Source organism: Pelodiscus sinensis, unplaced genomic scaffold (genome assembly GCF_049634645.1).
Source record: "Pelodiscus sinensis isolate JC-2024 unplaced genomic scaffold, ASM4963464v1 ctg34, whole genome shotgun sequence".
Taxonomy (NCBI): Eukaryota; Metazoa; Chordata; order Testudines; family Trionychidae; genus Pelodiscus; species Pelodiscus sinensis.
In genome coordinates, this window is record NW_027465849.1 from 1230278 (window position 1) to 1248883 (window position 18606).

The 18606-nt window shown below is 46.0% G+C and overlaps 1 protein-coding gene across 2 annotated transcripts in view; it reads right to left on the minus strand.

The window, feature by feature from the left end:
- LOC106731834 (butyrophilin-like protein 9) overlaps nt 1–18606 on the minus strand; it is a 28227-nt gene that overhangs the window by 7058 nt on the left and 2563 nt on the right. The window contains exons 2-7 of one of the 2 annotated variants that reach the window (XM_075915477.1): nt 17975–18050; nt 16731–16820; nt 11410–11757; nt 8250–8534; nt 6277–6378; nt 6011–6055 (exon numbers count right to left, since the gene is read on the minus strand). In XM_075915477.1, the coding sequence (XP_075771592.1) occupies nt 6011–6055; nt 6277–6378; nt 8250–8534; nt 11410–11757; nt 16731–16800 (850 nt within the window). In that variant the 5' untranslated portion in view covers nt 16801–16820; nt 17975–18050. The remainder of the gene's footprint in view (nt 1–6010; nt 6056–6276; nt 6379–8249; nt 8535–11409; nt 11758–16730; nt 16821–17974; nt 18051–18606) is intronic. The other variant, XM_075915475.1, reaches the window with a different exon arrangement.

The window sequence follows — 18606 nt, forward strand, 5'->3', positions numbered from 1 at the left end:
GCCTTGTGAGGCTGACTCTTTACTCCAGCTGGAACTGGGGCTGTCTGCGGGGACCTGGACTGCAGTACTATAAACAGCATCACAGGTGGCCTCTGCTCTAGTCCCAGCATGTCGTCCTACCCTGAGATCAGCTATGGCTGGGGCTGTGGGGCCTTCTGGGGCCAGACCATGGTAATAAAAATAGTGTTGCACCTAGCTCCAGCCCTGCAAACTGCTTTCTACATACAAACAGAAGGTGAGGGAAGGGGCAAAGGGAAAACTAAATGGAAGGTGGCCCCAGGGGCAGGCTCAGGGAAGAGGAAGGTAGGTGAGGAAAGGAAGGGGCTTGTGCGGAGGAGGGGAGCAAGGCAGGAAAGAAAGGGGAAGACACCAACAGGCAGGATGGGGAGTCAAATTCCAGGGGGTCAAGAGGAGACAATGAGGAAAAGTGCAGAAGGGGAAGAGGAGGTGCCAGTGGGGATGGGGAAGAGAGGGGACAGTATAATGTTGGGAGAGGAGAGGGGAGGGACAATGAGGGCAAGAGGGAGGAAGAGGAGAAGGGAGCAGTGGGTGTCCAGAACAGAGGGGTAGAAAGGAGGGATGGGCATGAGAAAGGTAGGGGATGGAGCAAGTTATGTTTGAGGGTGCAGAGGGGAACTGAGGCAGAGGATGGTAAGGGGGTGGGAAACAGGGAGAAAGCAGGTAAGGATAGCTGGGACAGTCAGGAAAAAGAGAGGCACCAGGAAGGTGCAGATACCAGGCAGTTGTGGGAGTTAAGCAGAAGGGTCGACGCTGGAAGGGAGGGATGGACACTAGAGGAGAGAAGCAGGGTGGGGGGGGGAGGTATTAGGAGAGAGGATAGGAAGGGGTAGCTATGGATGATCAGAGTGGGGCTAGAGGAGGAGTGGACACAGAGGGAAGGGAAGAGAAGGGTTGGTGCATGGGGAGGGGCAGGTTTGATTTGGAGCAGCCCGGCTGATTAGAGTTACCAACTTTGTAATATTTCAAAACTGCAGCTCCCATCCACTAATCCCCCCACATCATCTCCTCCCTCTGTCACTTGCTCCCCACTCTCCAGGGCTCACCTGCCAACTGCAGAGTTAGCCTGGGAGCTGGTATGAAGCCTGACTACCTGCCCAATCAGGATATGACTGAGGTAGCAAGACAGTCCCCAGAGCATTAAATCATGGTGGATAAGAAAACTGATCACTGCATGGAACTCTTATTTAGAAATGCCAACAAGTATATTCAATGCATCTTTTGATGCACTGACACAACAGCTGGTAACTGTTGGCTTCTAATTAAAGTTTGAATTCTAGAAGCCTCTGCTGATTGGCTGAGCCTTGGTACAGGGAGGGACTTTCAGGTAGTCCAGGGTTTTATAAAGCAATGAGCAAGCGACCAAGGAGTTTGCAAACAGATGAGTGCTAACTGGGAGTTAAGAAAGGGAGTTTGGAAGGGGAGAGGGAAGGGGGTGAGGTTCTCTTGCCTTTCTTTTAAATCCTTTTTCCAGAACAGCAGGTATGAATGGTGATAGGTCCGCTGTTGTTACCTGCAGAGCATGTACCATGTTTGTCTTCCTCCCGGAAGAAAGAACGGATTTCGTCTGCATGAAGTGCAAGCTGGTTGCCACTTTGGAAGAAAAAATGAGAGAACTGGAGGCCCAAGTGTTGACCCTATGCTCAATCAGAGAGGATGAAGACTTTCTCGATAGAAGACAGCATTTAATCCTGCAAGCACGGCAGGTGGAAGAGCCAGAGAGGGCACTACAGGACCAGGAAGAGAACTGGCAGCATGTAACTTCTAGAAGGGGAAAAATGCCAGAACAAGAATCCGCCAATGCTATAGAAGCAAGTAATCGCTTTCATACTGTCCCCACAGGCTCTGTGGTGGTGAATCCTTTGGAAGGGACCTCACAAGGAAGAAACAGGAAGGGAACACCATCTACTTGAAGGCATCGGATGCATAGTCCTAGGAATGGGGGTTCCACGACCACCACCCCCCAAAAGAAGACTATCGGTGGTGGTGATCGGGGACTCCCTCCAAAGAGGGACTGAGCCATCCATCTACCATCCGGGCCTGGAATCTCGAGACATGTGCTGGTTACCGGGAGCTTGAATTCAGGATATGACTGAGAGTTTTACAAAACTGATCAAATCTTCGGATCGCTACCCCTTCCTGCTTCTCCATGTGGGAACTAATGATACAGCCAAGAATGACCTTGAGCAAGTTACTGCAGATTATATAGCTCTGGGAAGAAGGATCCAAGAATTTGGAGCACAAGTGGTTTTCTTGTCCATTCTCCCTGTTGAAGGGAAAGGACTGAGCAAAGGATCATCAAATTGAGGAAGTAAATGAATGGTTGTGTAGGTGATTTCAGAGAGAAGGCTTTGGTTTCTTTGACCATGGGACTCTGTTCTGGGCACAAGGATTGTTAGGAAGAGATGGGATCCACCTAACCAAGCGAGGAAGGAGCATCTTCACGGGCAGGCTTGCAAACCTAGTGAGAAGGGTTTTAAACTGGGTTCGTTGGGGATGGTGACCAAAACCCTGAGGGAAGTGGGAAAGTCGGATATTGGGAAGAAACGCAAAGAGGAACAACAACACAGGAGGATCCCTGATTCGAATGGAGAAAGTAGGGAAATCAACTGGTTATCAGAGGTGTTTGTACACTAATGCGAGAAGCTTGGGCAACAAACAGGAAGAATTGGAGGCCCTGGCCCAGTCCAAAAAATATGATTTAATTGGGATAACAAAGACTTGGTGGGATGACTCGCATGACTGGAGCGCTGTCATGGAAGGGTATAGACTGTTCAGGAAGAACAGGCAGGGGAGAAAAGGAGGAGGAGTTAACATTGTATGTAAGAGAGCACTACGATTGCTCTGAACTCCAGTATAAAGAGGGAGAAAAGCCTGTTGAGAGTCTATGGGTTAAGTTTAGAGGTGCAAACAACAGCAGTGATGTTGTAGTTGGTGTCTGCTACAGGCCACCGAATCAGGTGGATGAAATAGATGAGGCTTTCTTCATACAACTGAGAGAAGCTTCTGGATCGCAGGCCCTGGTTCTCATTGGTTGACTTTAATCACCCTGACATCTGTTGGGAGACCAATACAGCAGTACACAGGCAATCCAGGAAGTTTTTGGAGAATGTTGGGGATAACTTCTTGGTACAAGTGCTGAAGGATCTGACATGGGGCCGTGCGCAGCTTGACCTTCTGCTCACAAACAGGGAGGAACTAATAGGGGACGTACAGATGGGTGACAACTTCGGAAGCAGTGATCATGAGATGGTAGATTTCAGGATCCTGACCAAAGGAAGAAAAGAGAGTAGTATGATACACACCTTGGACTTCAGAAAAACAGATTTTGACTCCCTCAAAGACCTGATGGGCAGAATCCCCGGGGATGCTAACATGAAGGGGAAAGGAGTCCAGGACAGCTGGCAGTATTTTAAAGAAGCCTTATTGAAGGCACAGAAAGAAACCATCCCGACGCGTAGCAAGAGAGGCAAACATGGTAGGAGACCGAATTGGCTTACAGGGGAAATACTTGGTGAACTTAAGCACAAAATGGAAGCTTACAAAAAGTGGAAACTTGGACAAATGACCAGGGAGAGCTATAAATGTACAGCTCGAGAATGCCAGGGGGTTATAAGGAAGGAGAAAGCGCAATTGGAATTGTGACTGGCAAAGGATGTGAAGGATAACAAGAAAGGTTTCTACAGGCATGTTAACAAGAAGAAAGGGTATGTCTACACTACCCCCCTAGTTCGAACTAGGGGTGTAATGTCTGCATACCGAACTTGCTAATGAAGCCCGGGATTTGAATTTCCCGGGCTTCATTAGCAAGTTCGGTATGCAGACATTACCCCCCTAGTTCGAACTAGGGGGGTAGTGTAGACATACCCAAAGTGATCAGAGAGAGTGTGGGGGCCCTATTGGATGAAAGAGGTAACGTAGTGACAGATGATATGGGGAAAACTGAAGTACTCAATGCTTTCTTTGACTCTGTCTATATGGATAAGGTCAGCTCCCAGACTAATGCGCTAAGTGACACAAGATGGGATGAAGATGGACAGCCCTTGGTGGGTAAAGAACAGGTTAGGAACTATTTAGAAAAACTAAACGTACACAAATCCATGGGTCCGGACTTAATGCATCTGAGGGTACTGAGGGAGTTGGCAAATGTCATTGAGGAGCCTTTGGCCATTATCTTTGAAAAGTCGTGGAGATCGGGAAAAATCCCAGATGACTGGAAAAAGGCAAATGTAGTGCCCATCTTCAAAAAAGGGAAGAAGGACAATCCAGGGAACTATAGGCTGGTCAGTTTTACCTCAGTCCCTGGAATAATCATGGAAGGCATCCTTAAGGAATCAATTTTGAGGCACTTGGAGGAGGGGAAAGTGATCAAGAATAGTCAGCATGGTTACTTAGGGAAATAATGGAGTCTCCATCGCTAGATATTTTTAAGTGTAAGCTTGACAAAGCCCTGGCTGGGTTGATTTAGTTGGGATTGGTCCTGTCTAGAGCAGGGGGCTGGGCTTGATGACCTCCTGAGGTCTCTTCTAGCTCTATGGTTCTATGATTCTATGACACGTGCTACTAGATTGTCATCTAGGCATCAGTGACATATTGTTGAAGAGTGAATTCCTTTGTGTTTGAAATACTCAGGAGCACTCATCTGTCCATTGGTCCCCACGCTCCCTGTGTTATAGCTAGGGGAAGAATCTGAGGTAACAGTGACAGGGATGATGGTGAAATTTTTTTAAATGTTGCCACTTTATAATTCGACATTTTTCAAACAATTTGAAAATTAAGAGTTCATGTAGCAAGACATTAATTTCTCTGATTGGACAATTAAATCACAATTATTGAAGACAGCATCATTTTAAAACCAAGTTTGGAAAGTCTCACTTAACTTTTCAAAAATGAATGATCAAAAGATGAGCCCACAAAGAAAGTTAAGAGGGTCTATTGTTCACTCATAACACCATGGCACAGTAATGGGAAGTCCAAAGAATTCTGAAGATTTTACAGTATAGTATTCAAATGTAGAAACATAGTTACTACAGACAAGATAAGTTATCTGTGTTGACAATACATTTTTAGAAGGGAATTTTTTTTTTATTTTTGATTACAGAATTTTTGGCATTTAGGTCCATTAAAATCATAAGTTGGGAGTGGGGGGGGGGGGGCGGGATGCAGGAGGAAGAAGCCCTTTTCTCTACTAGGTTTGCTTATATGCACCTGAAAGGAACAGTTATCCAGCTTTGCACAGCATTTGTACTGAAACCTTCCCTCTAATCCTTTCTGTTGATGTGCAGACGTTTCCCAACCATATGTGGAATACATTTTTATGTGCACCTAGGCACACATTAATGTGCACCATGAAGGGAGACACAAAGCTAGCTCTGGGAACTCTGCTGACCAGCTGGATGACATTAGCCTTGTCTGCACCACCGCTTGAACCAGTGTAACTATCTAGATTTGAAAAGATTCCTTGAGTTTAACTGGGGAAGGGCGATGTATGGATCAGGTGTTGGGCTGGTGCCTGATCTGGACTAGTAGAGCCCGGGGAGGGGGGGAGGGGTGGTAGGGGCAGTAGCCCCAAAGCACCTTCTTTGGTTTGTTACAGAACAGCACTGAGTGCTGGGAGAGCCTCATCCAGACCTTCCTGGCCAGAGAAATGGCGGGCTGGCAGAGGACAAAGGAGATGAAAGAGGGGGATGCTCAGGGCTCTCCCAGGATGTCCCTATAGTGAGAACCCCAGCCACCTCTCTGGCATGTTCTGTCCAGTCTCACTCCCTGCTGCATCCATCCCACAGGCAGGGAATATCATAGGCCTTAAGCACTAACCATGGAGTTTCTATAGCAAAAAACACAATGGTCAATTTGTTCTCATCAGGGTGTGTCCGAATGTGGGGGAGGTGAGCAGTTACTAGTCAGAGACCGTTTGGTACCATCCTCTTCATCATACTGAGACCCCAGACAATACCAGCCAGTCACAGAGCTTTCAGAGCAGCCAACCTACCAGTCTTCTCTCTAGATCTCTTCTTCTGTGAGGCCTTTTGCTTGGCTGTGAGACAGAATCAGACATTGTCGTGAGACAGGGAAGGAAGGGGAAACACTGAGCAATTCACTAATACAGGTGGGGCTGGGCACTCCAGTGTGTTTGCTAATTTGGTTTACAGCCTAAAACCAACCCAATGTCAATAGCTGAACAGTAAGAAGCTCCTATGTCCCATCCCAGTGCCCTCTAGGACTGGGCTCTAAACATGCCAGTAACAGCCCCCTCACCTGTGTATTCACGAAATGCACAAGGTCCAGCAGCAAGGAGAATCAGAGTGAACAATACCCAGAATGCAGCCAGCCAGGGAGACGCCCGGGGGAAGATGTCACCTAGAAAACCGAGAATTCAGGGTGTGAGGAGCATGAACCCATCCTGGAGCTGGAGAATGGGATTTGGCACTTGGTTTTCAGGTGCCTTAGTGGCCCTAGAAAGGGGTGATATGTGTGCAGTGGGACTGCAAATGGAACCCCCCCCCCCATTTGCTGCTTGGTTTGTACTGAGCATGCTCTGTAACACTACTGAAGTCTCAATTCTCCATGATCTTACTCTCTTCCTCCTACCCCCACCCCCACCTCATCAAGGTATGCAAAGGCCTGACCCTTCCTCCCTCCCAACCATACTATGAAATGGCATCCCTGCTTCCAGCCATCAGCTCTTGATCTGACTTTGTGGGCTAGATTAGAGACCTATCTTTTAACCTTTCCTTAGTTAAGTTACATAATTTGAGCTCCTACATTTCTGACTGCGAGGCACGTTTCCAGAACTCTAATCCTTACTGTAGCTATTTTCTGAGCACTTTCCAATTTTTCAACATGCCATTCAAAGGTGTGAACACCAGGATTAGACACAGCATCCAGCAGTGGTCTGCCTGACACCACACACAGAGGTAATGTCACCTTCTTTCTGCTGCTAGATACTTTCATTTATTCCTACAAGGGCTGCATTCATCATCTTTGCTCCAAAATCACTCTGGGAGCTCATGTTCTTTTCAGAGTCACCACTTTCCAGATTTTATTTTACTATTCTTCATTTTTAACCATGCTTTTTGTTTATAATTGTGTGAAATTGCATTTGACCATATAGAAATGTATGTACAACAAAGTAGGACATTTTTGTTCAGGCCATACCACAAATCCTGTGGATGCATAACAGCATGTTGTTAAATTGAATCCATCTTATCAAAAGCTTCAGAGGGGTAGCCGAGTTGGTCTGTACAGGATAAACTTAAAAAACAACAAATAGTCTGATAGCACTTTATAGACTAACAAAACATGTAGATGGTATCATGAACTTTCATGGGCACAGACCATTTATTGAGCTGTGCCCACGAAAGCTCATGATACCATGTACATGTTTCGTTAGTCTTTAAAGTGCTACCATCTTATCAAGCAAGCTAGGTTGGTCTGTAGTACTTGTATCATTATCCACCAATTTATTGGATCATCTGCACATTTTTAATTTTCTTCCAGTTCTTTGATTACACTCTTGAATAACATTGGCCCAGAACAGATCACTATGGGACCCACTCTTTGGAGGATGATTCACGTTACAATTACTTTAAAAGACCGATCAGTTAGTCAGTTTTTAATCCACATAAAGGTGGCCTACATTGATTTTGTACAGTGCTAATTTTTTATATCAGAGTTTCATGAAGGAGTAAATGAAAATCTTTACAGGGTCTGAGACCTGGTCTACATGACAAAGTTATGCTGGGTTAATTACTTCACTCAGACCCATGATGAATTTCCCAACCTCTATGAGATATTTAAGCTGACCTAACCCCAGTTGTAGAAACCACTAAGTTGATAGAAGAATTATTCTGTCAACTTATCTACTGCATCTTGCACAGGTGGATTTCCTACAGCCCTGGAAGAACTCTGTCTTGTATAGTGTTGCTGCTTTAGTGTTTTTAGTGTAGACAGACTCTGAGCATATTACATCAGTGCAGTTACATTTACCAATATAATATCTCTAGTGCTGTGCTTTGTCAACAACAGACCTGGCTGAGCCCTTTGTCCCCTAACCCAGCCTATGATCTTGCTAATGAATACTACTGAAGTCTGCTGAATTCACATGCAGCACCAACAGCAACTGTGGCGGTCCAAGAACAGGGACACTGGCAGCAACAAAAACTTTGTGACTTTAACAGCTCTGGTCAAACTAACAGCAAAGTCTGCAGTGGGATGGAAAGAGAACTCACTGGAGAGGTGAATGGCCGATTGTCGCTCCATCTTCACCAGGTCATTCCGCACTATGCAGCTGATGTCTCCAATGTGTTCTCCTTCGGTGACAGCAATGTTACTCTCAATACTGTACACGTTTTCCATGTCCTGATCCATGTTGGTCACAGCCTCTATTACCGGGTTCTGCTGATTCTTCCCAACCCACTGGAGTTCAGGTTTGGGGAACCAGCCTGTGGATCTACAGGCCAGTCCGATCCCCTGGCCCCGGGGACCCAGCACATCAATGAACACGGGAGCCACTGCTGCAGAGAGAGACAGAAAGTGTGTGTCAGGGAATCAGGTCTTGTGTAGCACCATGAGATTCACCAGAGACCTCTGGCTATAGCGTGCTGTGACTGGAAAACACCATTCCTTTGTGTGCAGCCTCCTTAGGTGGGAATGGTGTTTTCCAGTTACAGCACCCAGGCAGAGGGGATGGATAGAGATGGAAACCCAGAAGAGTCTGGTAGGAAGTACCCATGATGGAGAAGTGATCCCTGGGCATACTGCTTGTTGCGGTGGGACTCTCTGCTGAGCTAGTGGTGAACCACTCCATAACTGGTAGAGCCCTGGGCTGAGACCTGGTGAAGCAGGTGGGCCCAGGTGTCCTTTCCCATCCCCATTAATCCCAGATGGGGACATACCCCTGCTACAGATTCTGACTGCTAGGACTCACTGCCCTGAGATAGGAGAGTGCTTCTATAGATTCTAGCCACTAGGCCCCATTGCCCTGCAGAAAAATGGTGTTGTTACAGATTCTGGCCATCAGATTGCATTGCACTGAGGGAGAGGGGTGTTACTATAGACTCCGGCTGCTAGACCACTGTGAGAAAAGGTCCTGTGAGGAAGAGACCAGGTTGGAAGCTTCTTGGCAGTTGGAAAAGACTATTGGCAGCATGGACATAAGCAAAGCAGACACTGTTGGAGGGGTCACTGAGGGCCACTGTCCTGCTTCCTTGGAGAATGGGCAAGACACTCAGTGATAGGAATAACAGAACAATATCCCAGGCCATGGACACTGCAGGGGAGTTTCAGGGAGGCCAAATGTGCTTATATCCATGAACTGGGAGTTGGGCCAACACGGGGAACACTGAGGCCATGGCTGTATTTCTCATTGAAATTAGGCTGTTTAATGCAGCAGTGACCATGCTGGGGCAGCACTGAGTGTGAGGGGAAAGCGTCCTCTACTGAGTCCTGCACATCAGTCCCTGCAACACAGGACCCTACTGCCCTGATGTGCTAAGTGTTGGGGCATTCAGAGGGGGACATGAGGCTCTGGCTGCCCAGACACAGCTCCCCTTGTGATGGTACTGTTGAAGCAAAAACACGCTCCTCTCTGTTTAGGCAGCTAACAACTGATTTGCTTTATTGATCAGTAAAGCAAAGTGAGCCAAACGTGGTCCCAGCAAAGTCGGGCCCAGTAAAGCTGCTAATACAATCAATCCTAGTATCTTTATACCCTTAGCCAAACAGTCTGACGTCAGGGCATCCAATTACAGAAATCCTCAATTAAATTTGGAAAAACAAAGCCTTATCAACAAGATGGTGGACAGGTGCGAGGGAGTACATCTCCTGTCCCAACCAGCCCAATTAACACATACCAATAGCCCATCCTGTAGGCCTCTTCTCACGGGGTGACAGAAAGTTCACTCTGGTCTACGTGCTTGAGAGAAAAGCTGAAATGGTTTCTGATATACAAGATGGCTTCTAGCTAAACATAAAATAGCTTCTACAGTACCCAGGGCTTGATGTTAAAAGGGAAAAAGAGCCTGAAGCACTGGGCCTGGTATGAGATCTGAAGTCTGAACCAAAAACTATGACCCAAAATCAGGCCGGCTTGGCAAAGTTGCTGCCAGCCTTGTCAAAACATAGGTACTCCCAAGAAATCCTAGGCAACACATAGTTGTGTAAATCAGAGAACCATAGAATTGGAAGGGACCTTGAGAGGTCATCAGGTCTATTTCCTCATGGCAGGACCCAGTACTGTCTAGCTCATCCCCGATAGATGTATATCTAACCTGCTCTTAAATATCTCCAGAGATGGAGATTCCACAACCCTCCTAAGCAATATATTCCAGTGTATAACAACCTTGAGCGTTAGGAAGCTTTTCCCAGTGTTCAACCTAAATCTTACTTGCTGCAACTTAAGCTCATTGCTTCTTATCCTAAAGGGAATTAAGGAGAATACTTTTCCCCCTTCTCCTTTTAAGGAACTTGAAAAGCTGCTCTCATGTCCCCTCTTAGTCTTCTCTTTTCCAGACTAAACAATGCCAGTTCTTTCAGATTTCCCTCCCAGGGAATTTTTTCTAGACCTTTCATCATTTTTGTTGCTTTTCCACTTTGATCACATCCTTCTTGAAATTAGGTGCCCAGAACTGGACACAACAATAAAGTTGTGGGCTAATCAGCATAGAGTAGAACAGAATAATTACCTTCTTGTGTCTTGCTCACAACAATGTATCCCAGAATCATGTTTGCTTTTTTTTCTTTCAACAGTTTTACACTCTTTACATATATGTAGCTTCTGGTCCACTAAGACCCCTAGATCCCTTTCTGCAATGATCCTTCCTAGGCAGTCATTTCTCATTTTGAATGTGTGAACATTCCAGGCAGTGAGTGCAGATACATCCTGATCTATTACATCCTGATCTAGTACAAGATCAGATGGCTTGACAGAACCATGAATAGGGGTGTTGTGTCTGAAATATCACAAACAGGGGAAGTAACAGATGCCATATAAGGGAGCATGGAAGCTGTTTATCCCATGTGTATATTTTGGTATATAAATGCTGAGTATTTCACTTTTACTCTTGGTGTGGCCTGGAGAACATCAGATTTCCACTGTTAACTGATCACACCTTGACACTGGCTGCTCATGTGAGAGTACCTGTAACTGTGGATCTAGGGTGCTAGGTCTGTGCCTTGAGGATAATAATGTGTCTTTGTCATTGAACAGGGCCCATGATCTTTCTTTATGAATAACACTGAGGTCTGCTGAATTAACTCGCTGCACTACCTGCTGGTACTGATAACATGGGAGCTCCAAGAATACAATGGCTGGAACAGCTCCAGCAATCTAGCCAGCATTACTGAGGCAAACACATTCCTTCCTCCAATGCCCCTATTGCCATGTCTCACCTGCCACCTGTAGGTCAGTGGTGGATTCCAGGCTCCACTCTAGGTTCCTCACTAAGCACCGGTATTTCCCATCATCTGACATTCGAATTCGTTTCAGCTTCAGGGAGACGTTCCCACTTCTGATCTCCTGCAGGAACATCTCTGTTCGGTTCTGGTAAGTCACCCCTGGCAGGTTCCGGATACCTTCATTCATGTAGTCATGCACCAAGATAAATCCTCGTCCAATTTTCCTCCACTGCACATCCATGTTGGGTAGCTTTGCTGGTGGTGAGAGCTGGCAGGGTAACACCACATCCTGGCCAACTACCCCCACCACTGGGTGCAGAAATTCCTCCAGGATGACCTCCCCTGCAACAGAGAACCCCAGTGGCAGATTGGAATGACAGGAAGGAAGGATGGAATGCCCACTGTCAATCATAGCTCATAGCAGAAGATTACTGAGATAGAGCCATGTGTAGCTCATTTGAGTTACACTGTGTAGACCCAGGGCAATGTAGCCATACCACAACTAACACGAACTAGTCCTTCAATGCTAACCTGCAATGCCCGGAAATCACTCCAAAGGTGCCTGTCTTGCAAGCTACCAACACTAGTGGAAAAAGATGGCCCCTTCTGGAAGCCACCTGCCAGTTCACAGAGCCTTGCACAACCTTGTGACACCGTGGCACAATATAGGGGGTCACCAAATGAAATTAATAGGTAGTTGGTTTCAAACAAACAAAAGGAAGTTTTTCTTCACTCAGTGCACAATAAACCTCTGGAACGTCTTGCCAGAGGATGTGGTGAAGACAAGTTCCAAAAAGAGCTAGACAGGTTTATGGAGATTAGGTCCATCAATGGCTATTAGCCAGGATGGGTAGGAATGGTGTCTCTAGTGTCTGTTTGTCTGAAGATGGATGACAGGAGAGGGATCACATGAGGATTACCTGTTGTGTTCCCTCCCTCTGGGGTATCTGGTATTGGCCACTGTCGGCAGACAGGATACTGGGCTAGCTAGATTGTTGGTCTGACCCAGTATGGCTGTTATGTTCTTAAGCTACAAGCTCTTTCCACTACAGAATACTATTTTGATTAATTGGTTTCAGATCCATGTAGTCTCACCATGGCTTCTGGGAGGCCACCTAAGAGTTCTTGCCTAGCATGGTCTTTGATGGATCTTTGGATAGATCCACATTCCTTCTATGTAGTCAATACCCCAAAGAGAAACTGACTCAGATGAGGAGGCACCGTTCTTCAGATCAGTGTCATGTTTGGAGGGAATTAAATATCTGAAGGTGATTTAGGTCTCTAAGGGTATGTCTACACTACAAAGTTAACATCTGTTAGTTCGAATTAACTTTAATAGGTGCTACACATACAAACCGCTAGTTCGAACTTAATTCGAACAAGCGGAGCGCTTAATTCGAACTAGGTAAACCTCATTCTACGAGGACTAATGCCTAGTTCGAATTAACTAGTTCGAATTAAGGGCTGTGTAGCCACTTAATTCGAACTAGTGGGAGGCTAGCCCTCCCCAGCTTGCCCTGGTGGCCACTCTGGGCACCACCAGGGAAACTTGTCTGCCCCCCTCCTGGCCCCGGAGCCCTTAAAGGGGAACGAGCCAGCCACCCACTGCCACCCAGCCCTCTGCCTCTTCCCAGGACCAGGCTGGCGGCTCCCAGGAGCCTTCCCAGGGCTGCAAGAGGCGGGCGCCCACCTGGTCTAGTGCGGACATCATGGACCTCATCCACGACCTCCGCACTAGGCACAGGAAAGTGGCCGTCTAGGGCAGGATAGCTGCCAGCCTGGCCACCCAGGAGCAGGTTTGCACGAAAATCAAGGTGATCCAGTGAGACCCCAACCTGAGCCCTGAGCTTAGAACATAAGAACGGCCGTACTGGGTCAGACCAAAGGTCCATCTAGCCCAGTAGCCTGTCTGCTGACAGCGGCCCACACTAGGTACCCTGGAAGGGATGGATCGAAGACAATGAACAAGCCATTTGTCTTGTGCCATCCATCTCCAGCCTTCCACAAACAGAGGCCAGGGACACCATTTCTACCCCCTGGCTAATAGCACTCCATGGATCCAACCTCCATGAAATTATCTAACTCCTCTTTAAACTCTGTTATAGTTGTAGCCTTCACAGCCTCCTACAGCAAGGAGTTCCACAGATTGACTATTTGCTTTGTGAAGAAGAACTTTCTGTTATTAGTTTGAAGCCTGCTACCCATTAATTTCATTTGGTGTCCTCTAGTCCTTCTATTATGGGAAGTCCCAGTCTCTTTAGCCTCTCTTCATACGGGACCTGTTCCAAACCCCTCATCATTTTAGTTGCCCTTTTCTGAACCTTTTCCAAGGCCAAAATATCTTTTCTGGGGTGAGAAGACCACATCTGTACACAGTACTGAAGATATGGCATACCGTAGTTTCATACTTCCCCTCCTCCTTCTTCCCCTGGCTTCCCCCTTCCAGCTCCCTCCTCCCAGGTTTCCTCCTCCCCTCTCCCACCTCCTTTTCTCAGTCTCCCTGAGTTTTGTTCAATAAAGAGAGTTTCTATTTTTGAACGCACATGTCCTTTATTTTGTACATCAGGAAAGGGGGCTAGGGATGGGTAAGTGGTTGGAGGTGAGGGAGAAATGGGGTATGAGCCCCCGATGGGGAGGACTGGGGTGGCTCTGCGGGCTCCTCAGAGTGGAAGCTCTCCTGCATCCCCCCGATTGACTCCTTCCTCCCCCCCCGGATGGCAGCCTGCAGCAAGTGCAGCCAGGCTGATGCGCGAGTGCTGTGATGTGCAGAGTGTGGGCATTCAGGGCACTCCAAGCCAGGACTCCTTTGCTGTCCCTCATCGAGTTACACAAGTGAGCGGGGAACCCCTGAGAACTGTCTGTCCAGGGTGGGGGTCGGGTCCCTTTAAGCACAGCCCTCGGCTAGCCTGAGACAGCAGTTCCACGCTGTAAGTCCTAATCTGATGCCCTGCCGGCACTGCTTCCGGCCATCCTTAACCTCAGTTTAGGGTCCACTCAATGTGGACATGCTAGTTCAAATTAGCAAAATGCTAATTCAAACTAGTTTTTAGGTCTAGATGCACTAGTTCGAATTAGCTTAGTTCGAATTAACTAATTCGAATTAAGTTAGTTCGAATTAGTGCTGTAGTCTAGACATACCCTAACTTAGTTGTCTCCATGCTCTTCTTTTAAACCCTGGGTCATGTAGCTGCAGCACCTGACAATCACCTGTTTTTTACTGGTGAGGAAGGATAAGGGTGAGATTTTCAAAGTCACCATTTTTATAATTGCCAACTCCTAGACATACGTAACTCTAAGAATCTCAGCTGTCTTTTTTTTAAAAAGCCAGTTTCTAGCTCTAGTTGTAGGGAGAAGCTTAAAAATGTGACCTGTGTGACAGACAGACAGACAGACAGACAGACAGACAGAAAGAAAGAAAGAAAGAAAGAAAGAAAGAAAGAAAGAAAGAAAGAAAGAAAGAAAGAAAGAAAGAAAGAAAGAAAGAAAGAAAGAAAGAAAGAAAGAAAGAAAGAAAAGACTTAGCAAATTTCCTGATTTCTGCGGCCTGACTCATGGGCTGTGTCTACACTGGCGGGGAGTTCTTGCGCAGGAACACTGACGTTCTAATGTGTGAAATCAGTGCTTCTTGCACAAGAACTATGATTCTCCCACTCAGGAATAAGCCCTCTTGAACAACTGTTCTTGCATAAGAGGGCCAGTGTTGACAGCCACCTTAATTTCTTGTGCAAGAAAGCCCAATGGCTAAAATGGCCTTTCGGAGCTTTCTTGCGCAAAAGCACATCTACACTGGGCACAGATGCTTTTGCGCAAAAGATGTCTTTTGCACAAAAGCATCCATGCCAGTGTAGATGCTCTTTTGCGCAAATACTTTTAACGGAAAAACTTTTCCGTTAAAAGTATTTCTGCAAAATCATGCCAGTCTAGACACAGCCATGGTGTTTGAAGGTTTAGAGTTGGACATTCTACAGCTCCCATTCATCCTAATAAGTATATGGAACATAAGAATGGTCAGGTTGGATCAGACTAAAGGTCCATCTAGCCCAGTGTCCTGTCTGCCCACAGTGGCCAATACCAAGTACCCTAAAAGAAACGAACAGATCATGCAATCATGAAATGATCCCTCCTGTCATTAATTTGCAGCTCCTTAGGAGCCCATCTTGGCTAATATCTATTGATGGATCCAGCCTCCATTACTTTTTCTTTTTTAAATCCTGTTATAGTCTTGGCCTTCACAACATCCTCTAGCAAGGAGTTCCACAGGTTAACTATGCATCATGTGAAGTAATATTTGCTTTTGTTTGTTTTAAACCTATTACCTTTTTATTTCATTTGTGGCCCCCTAGTTTTTATGTTATGTGAAGGAGTAAATTACTCTTCTTTATTAACTTTCTCCATACCTGTCATGATTAATAGACGTCTATCATATCCCCCGTTAGTCATCTTTTTTCCAAACTGAAAACTTCTAATCTTATTAATCTCTCCTCATATGACTGCCATTCCAGATTTGTAATCATTTTTGTTGCCCTTTTCTGAATTTTTTCCAATGCCAATATATATTTTTTGAGATGAAGAGACCACATCTGTATGCAGTATTCAAGATGGGGGCATACTATGGATTTATACAGAAGCAATAAGATAATCTCTGTCTTATTCTCTATCCCTTTTTAAAGGATTCCTAACATTCTGTTTGCTTTTTTGGCTGCTGCTGCACATTGAGTGGATGTTTTTAGAGAACTATCTACAATGGCTCCAAGAGCTCTCTTTTGAGTGGTAAGAGCTAATTTAGTCTCCACCATTTTATACACACAATTGGGATTATGTTTTCTAATGTGCATTACTTTACAATTATTAATATTAAAATTAATCTGCCATTTTGTTGCCCAGTCACCTAGTTTTGTTAGATCGATTTGAAGCTCTCCACAGTCCACTTCAAACTTAAATGAGAACCTCACCCCTTCTCTCCCCTGCACCTCTTAGTCAGACCCTAAGAATCCAAGTCTGCACCGGAGCAGGTCTAGCAGCATGTGGCCTTTGGATGCCATGACAGCACTGGAAAGTATCAATGCCGGGGACTCTGGAAATGTCTCACAGGGGAGCTGGGTGACTTGCTGCAAGATCCCCAAATCCTACAACTCAGAGCTAGGACACACTCTGGTCACCTTAATGTCATTCTTCCCCACAGTTTCCTAGGCCTGGTGCCTTTTATTCTGCAAGACCAAAGGGAATGTCATTGGTCCTGAGCTCCCCTTACCCCACCCTGCAGAGGGCAGTGCACATGGGGACAGGCAGGGACATAATGGGGACTCAAACGTTACCAGAGACAGCACACGGCACCAGGAGGAGGATCCCCAGGCTGCACACACAGAGCTGCCACCACGTTGCCATGGGAACATCCAGGCAGGGACCTGTCAGGAGAGAGCAGGGATGGTTAATACCCCACAGCCTGCGTGAAGGGCCAGTATGGCAGAGGCCTGGTACAGGAATTTACACCTCTGGGAAATTTACACCATGTCATGTATCCATTCCTATTTCCTCCCCTTCTCAGTTCTCTGACCATTGAGCACCCTGCAGTGATCGTGGGGTACATGGCACAACCAACCAGTGAATGAGAAAAGGTAACAACTTTTATAAAAACTAACTAGAGAACATCTGTAGTGACTTGTTGAGTGCAGCTACGCTGTTCTCCATGCTTCTACGAGGCACAGCCCACAGTTCCTTTGTCTATAACACCAACCCTTATGAGCAAGCATCTACAATATACTCTTGTACAACGTATCTTCATAGCTGCTGCTGAGGGAAGTGATGTGCAATGTGGGGCAAAATCCTTGTTAATGCTTCAACTCTTCTGGTGACAGAGAGGACTCATGTGCTGGCTTTTCTCCCTAAGGCAATGTCTAAACTACAGGCTTCTTGTGCAAGAGGCTTTCTGCAGAAGAGATCTTCCGCAAAAACTTCTTGCACGAGAGCGTGTCTACACTGCAAAAGCGCATCCAGACTGCATGGATGCTCTCTGGAAAGGAAACTCTGATTGCTATTTACAGAATGGACACCAGAGCAGCTGTGCTTTTTTTTTTTAATTGCCTCTTTTTGCACAACTCCCTGCCCCCATTCCCTGTCCATGCACACCTTTTTGTGCAAGAGCTCTTGTGCACAAAGGAATTATTTCTCGTAGAAGGAGGAATACCTATTGCACAAAAACCGTGCTGCTCTTTGGATTTTTTGCCACAAAAATGTGCTTGAGGAGTGGATGGTCCACGAGTTTTTGTGGAAAAACAGCCATTTTTTGGCAAAAAAAACTGTAGTGTAGAATAATAGGGGAAGGGGGGGGGGGGAGGGATTCAGTCACTGCCACTGAACTGGATAGAGAGCAGGTCTGTGAGGACCCAAACAGGGAGAATATAGGGTCCAGCAGTGCCTGCATCCAGCTCCACTTACTGCAGAGCTCCCAGCCCTTCCTGGCAGAGGAAGGAGGAATTGGAGTCTGGCCCAGAGGATCTCTGTAATCAGTGTGTCTCCAGCCCTACCCCAGAGCAAAGGGTGAGGGTAGGTTTCATATTACCTGTGTGTGTCAAGTGTAAAGCAGGGCTCTGAATGCCACAAAGCCAGGTTCAGCAGATGCTGTGGTTTCTGGGAGGCTGGCGAAAACAGGAATTTTTTTTAAGGAACATTAATCTTTTCATTCAAAGTTGTTTTTTTTTTTTTACTGAAATCTTCCCATATTCTGACAAAATAATTCAAGCCACAAAGAAAAATTGTTTTAAATTGATTGGAAAATCCATTAGAATTGAATGGAAGCAAAAGACCATTAAAAAAATCCCCAAAACTTCGGTTCCTAGTTTTTCTTCCTTAGAAGCCAAACACTTTTCATTTGGAATCCATCAGACAGAAATCAAAATGAACATTTTTTATTGTGAATCTTTTTTCTTGAAAATTGCAATGAAATGAAGTTGTTCTGTATGAAAAGATTTTAATACTTTTAACAACTGCTTTTCATTACAAAACCTTCTGACTAACAGTTCTTAACCCGCTCTAGTTTCCAGATTCTTAACAGCCTCTGGCTCAGCCTAATCACCCCCTGTAAAAAGCACCTAAATCCCATTGGCTTTCAGTAGGAGTTAACAGCTAGTTCCACAAAAGGACATAGACAGGGCTAACCACTCTGACAGGTGTTACCACTTCAGGCCCTGCTCT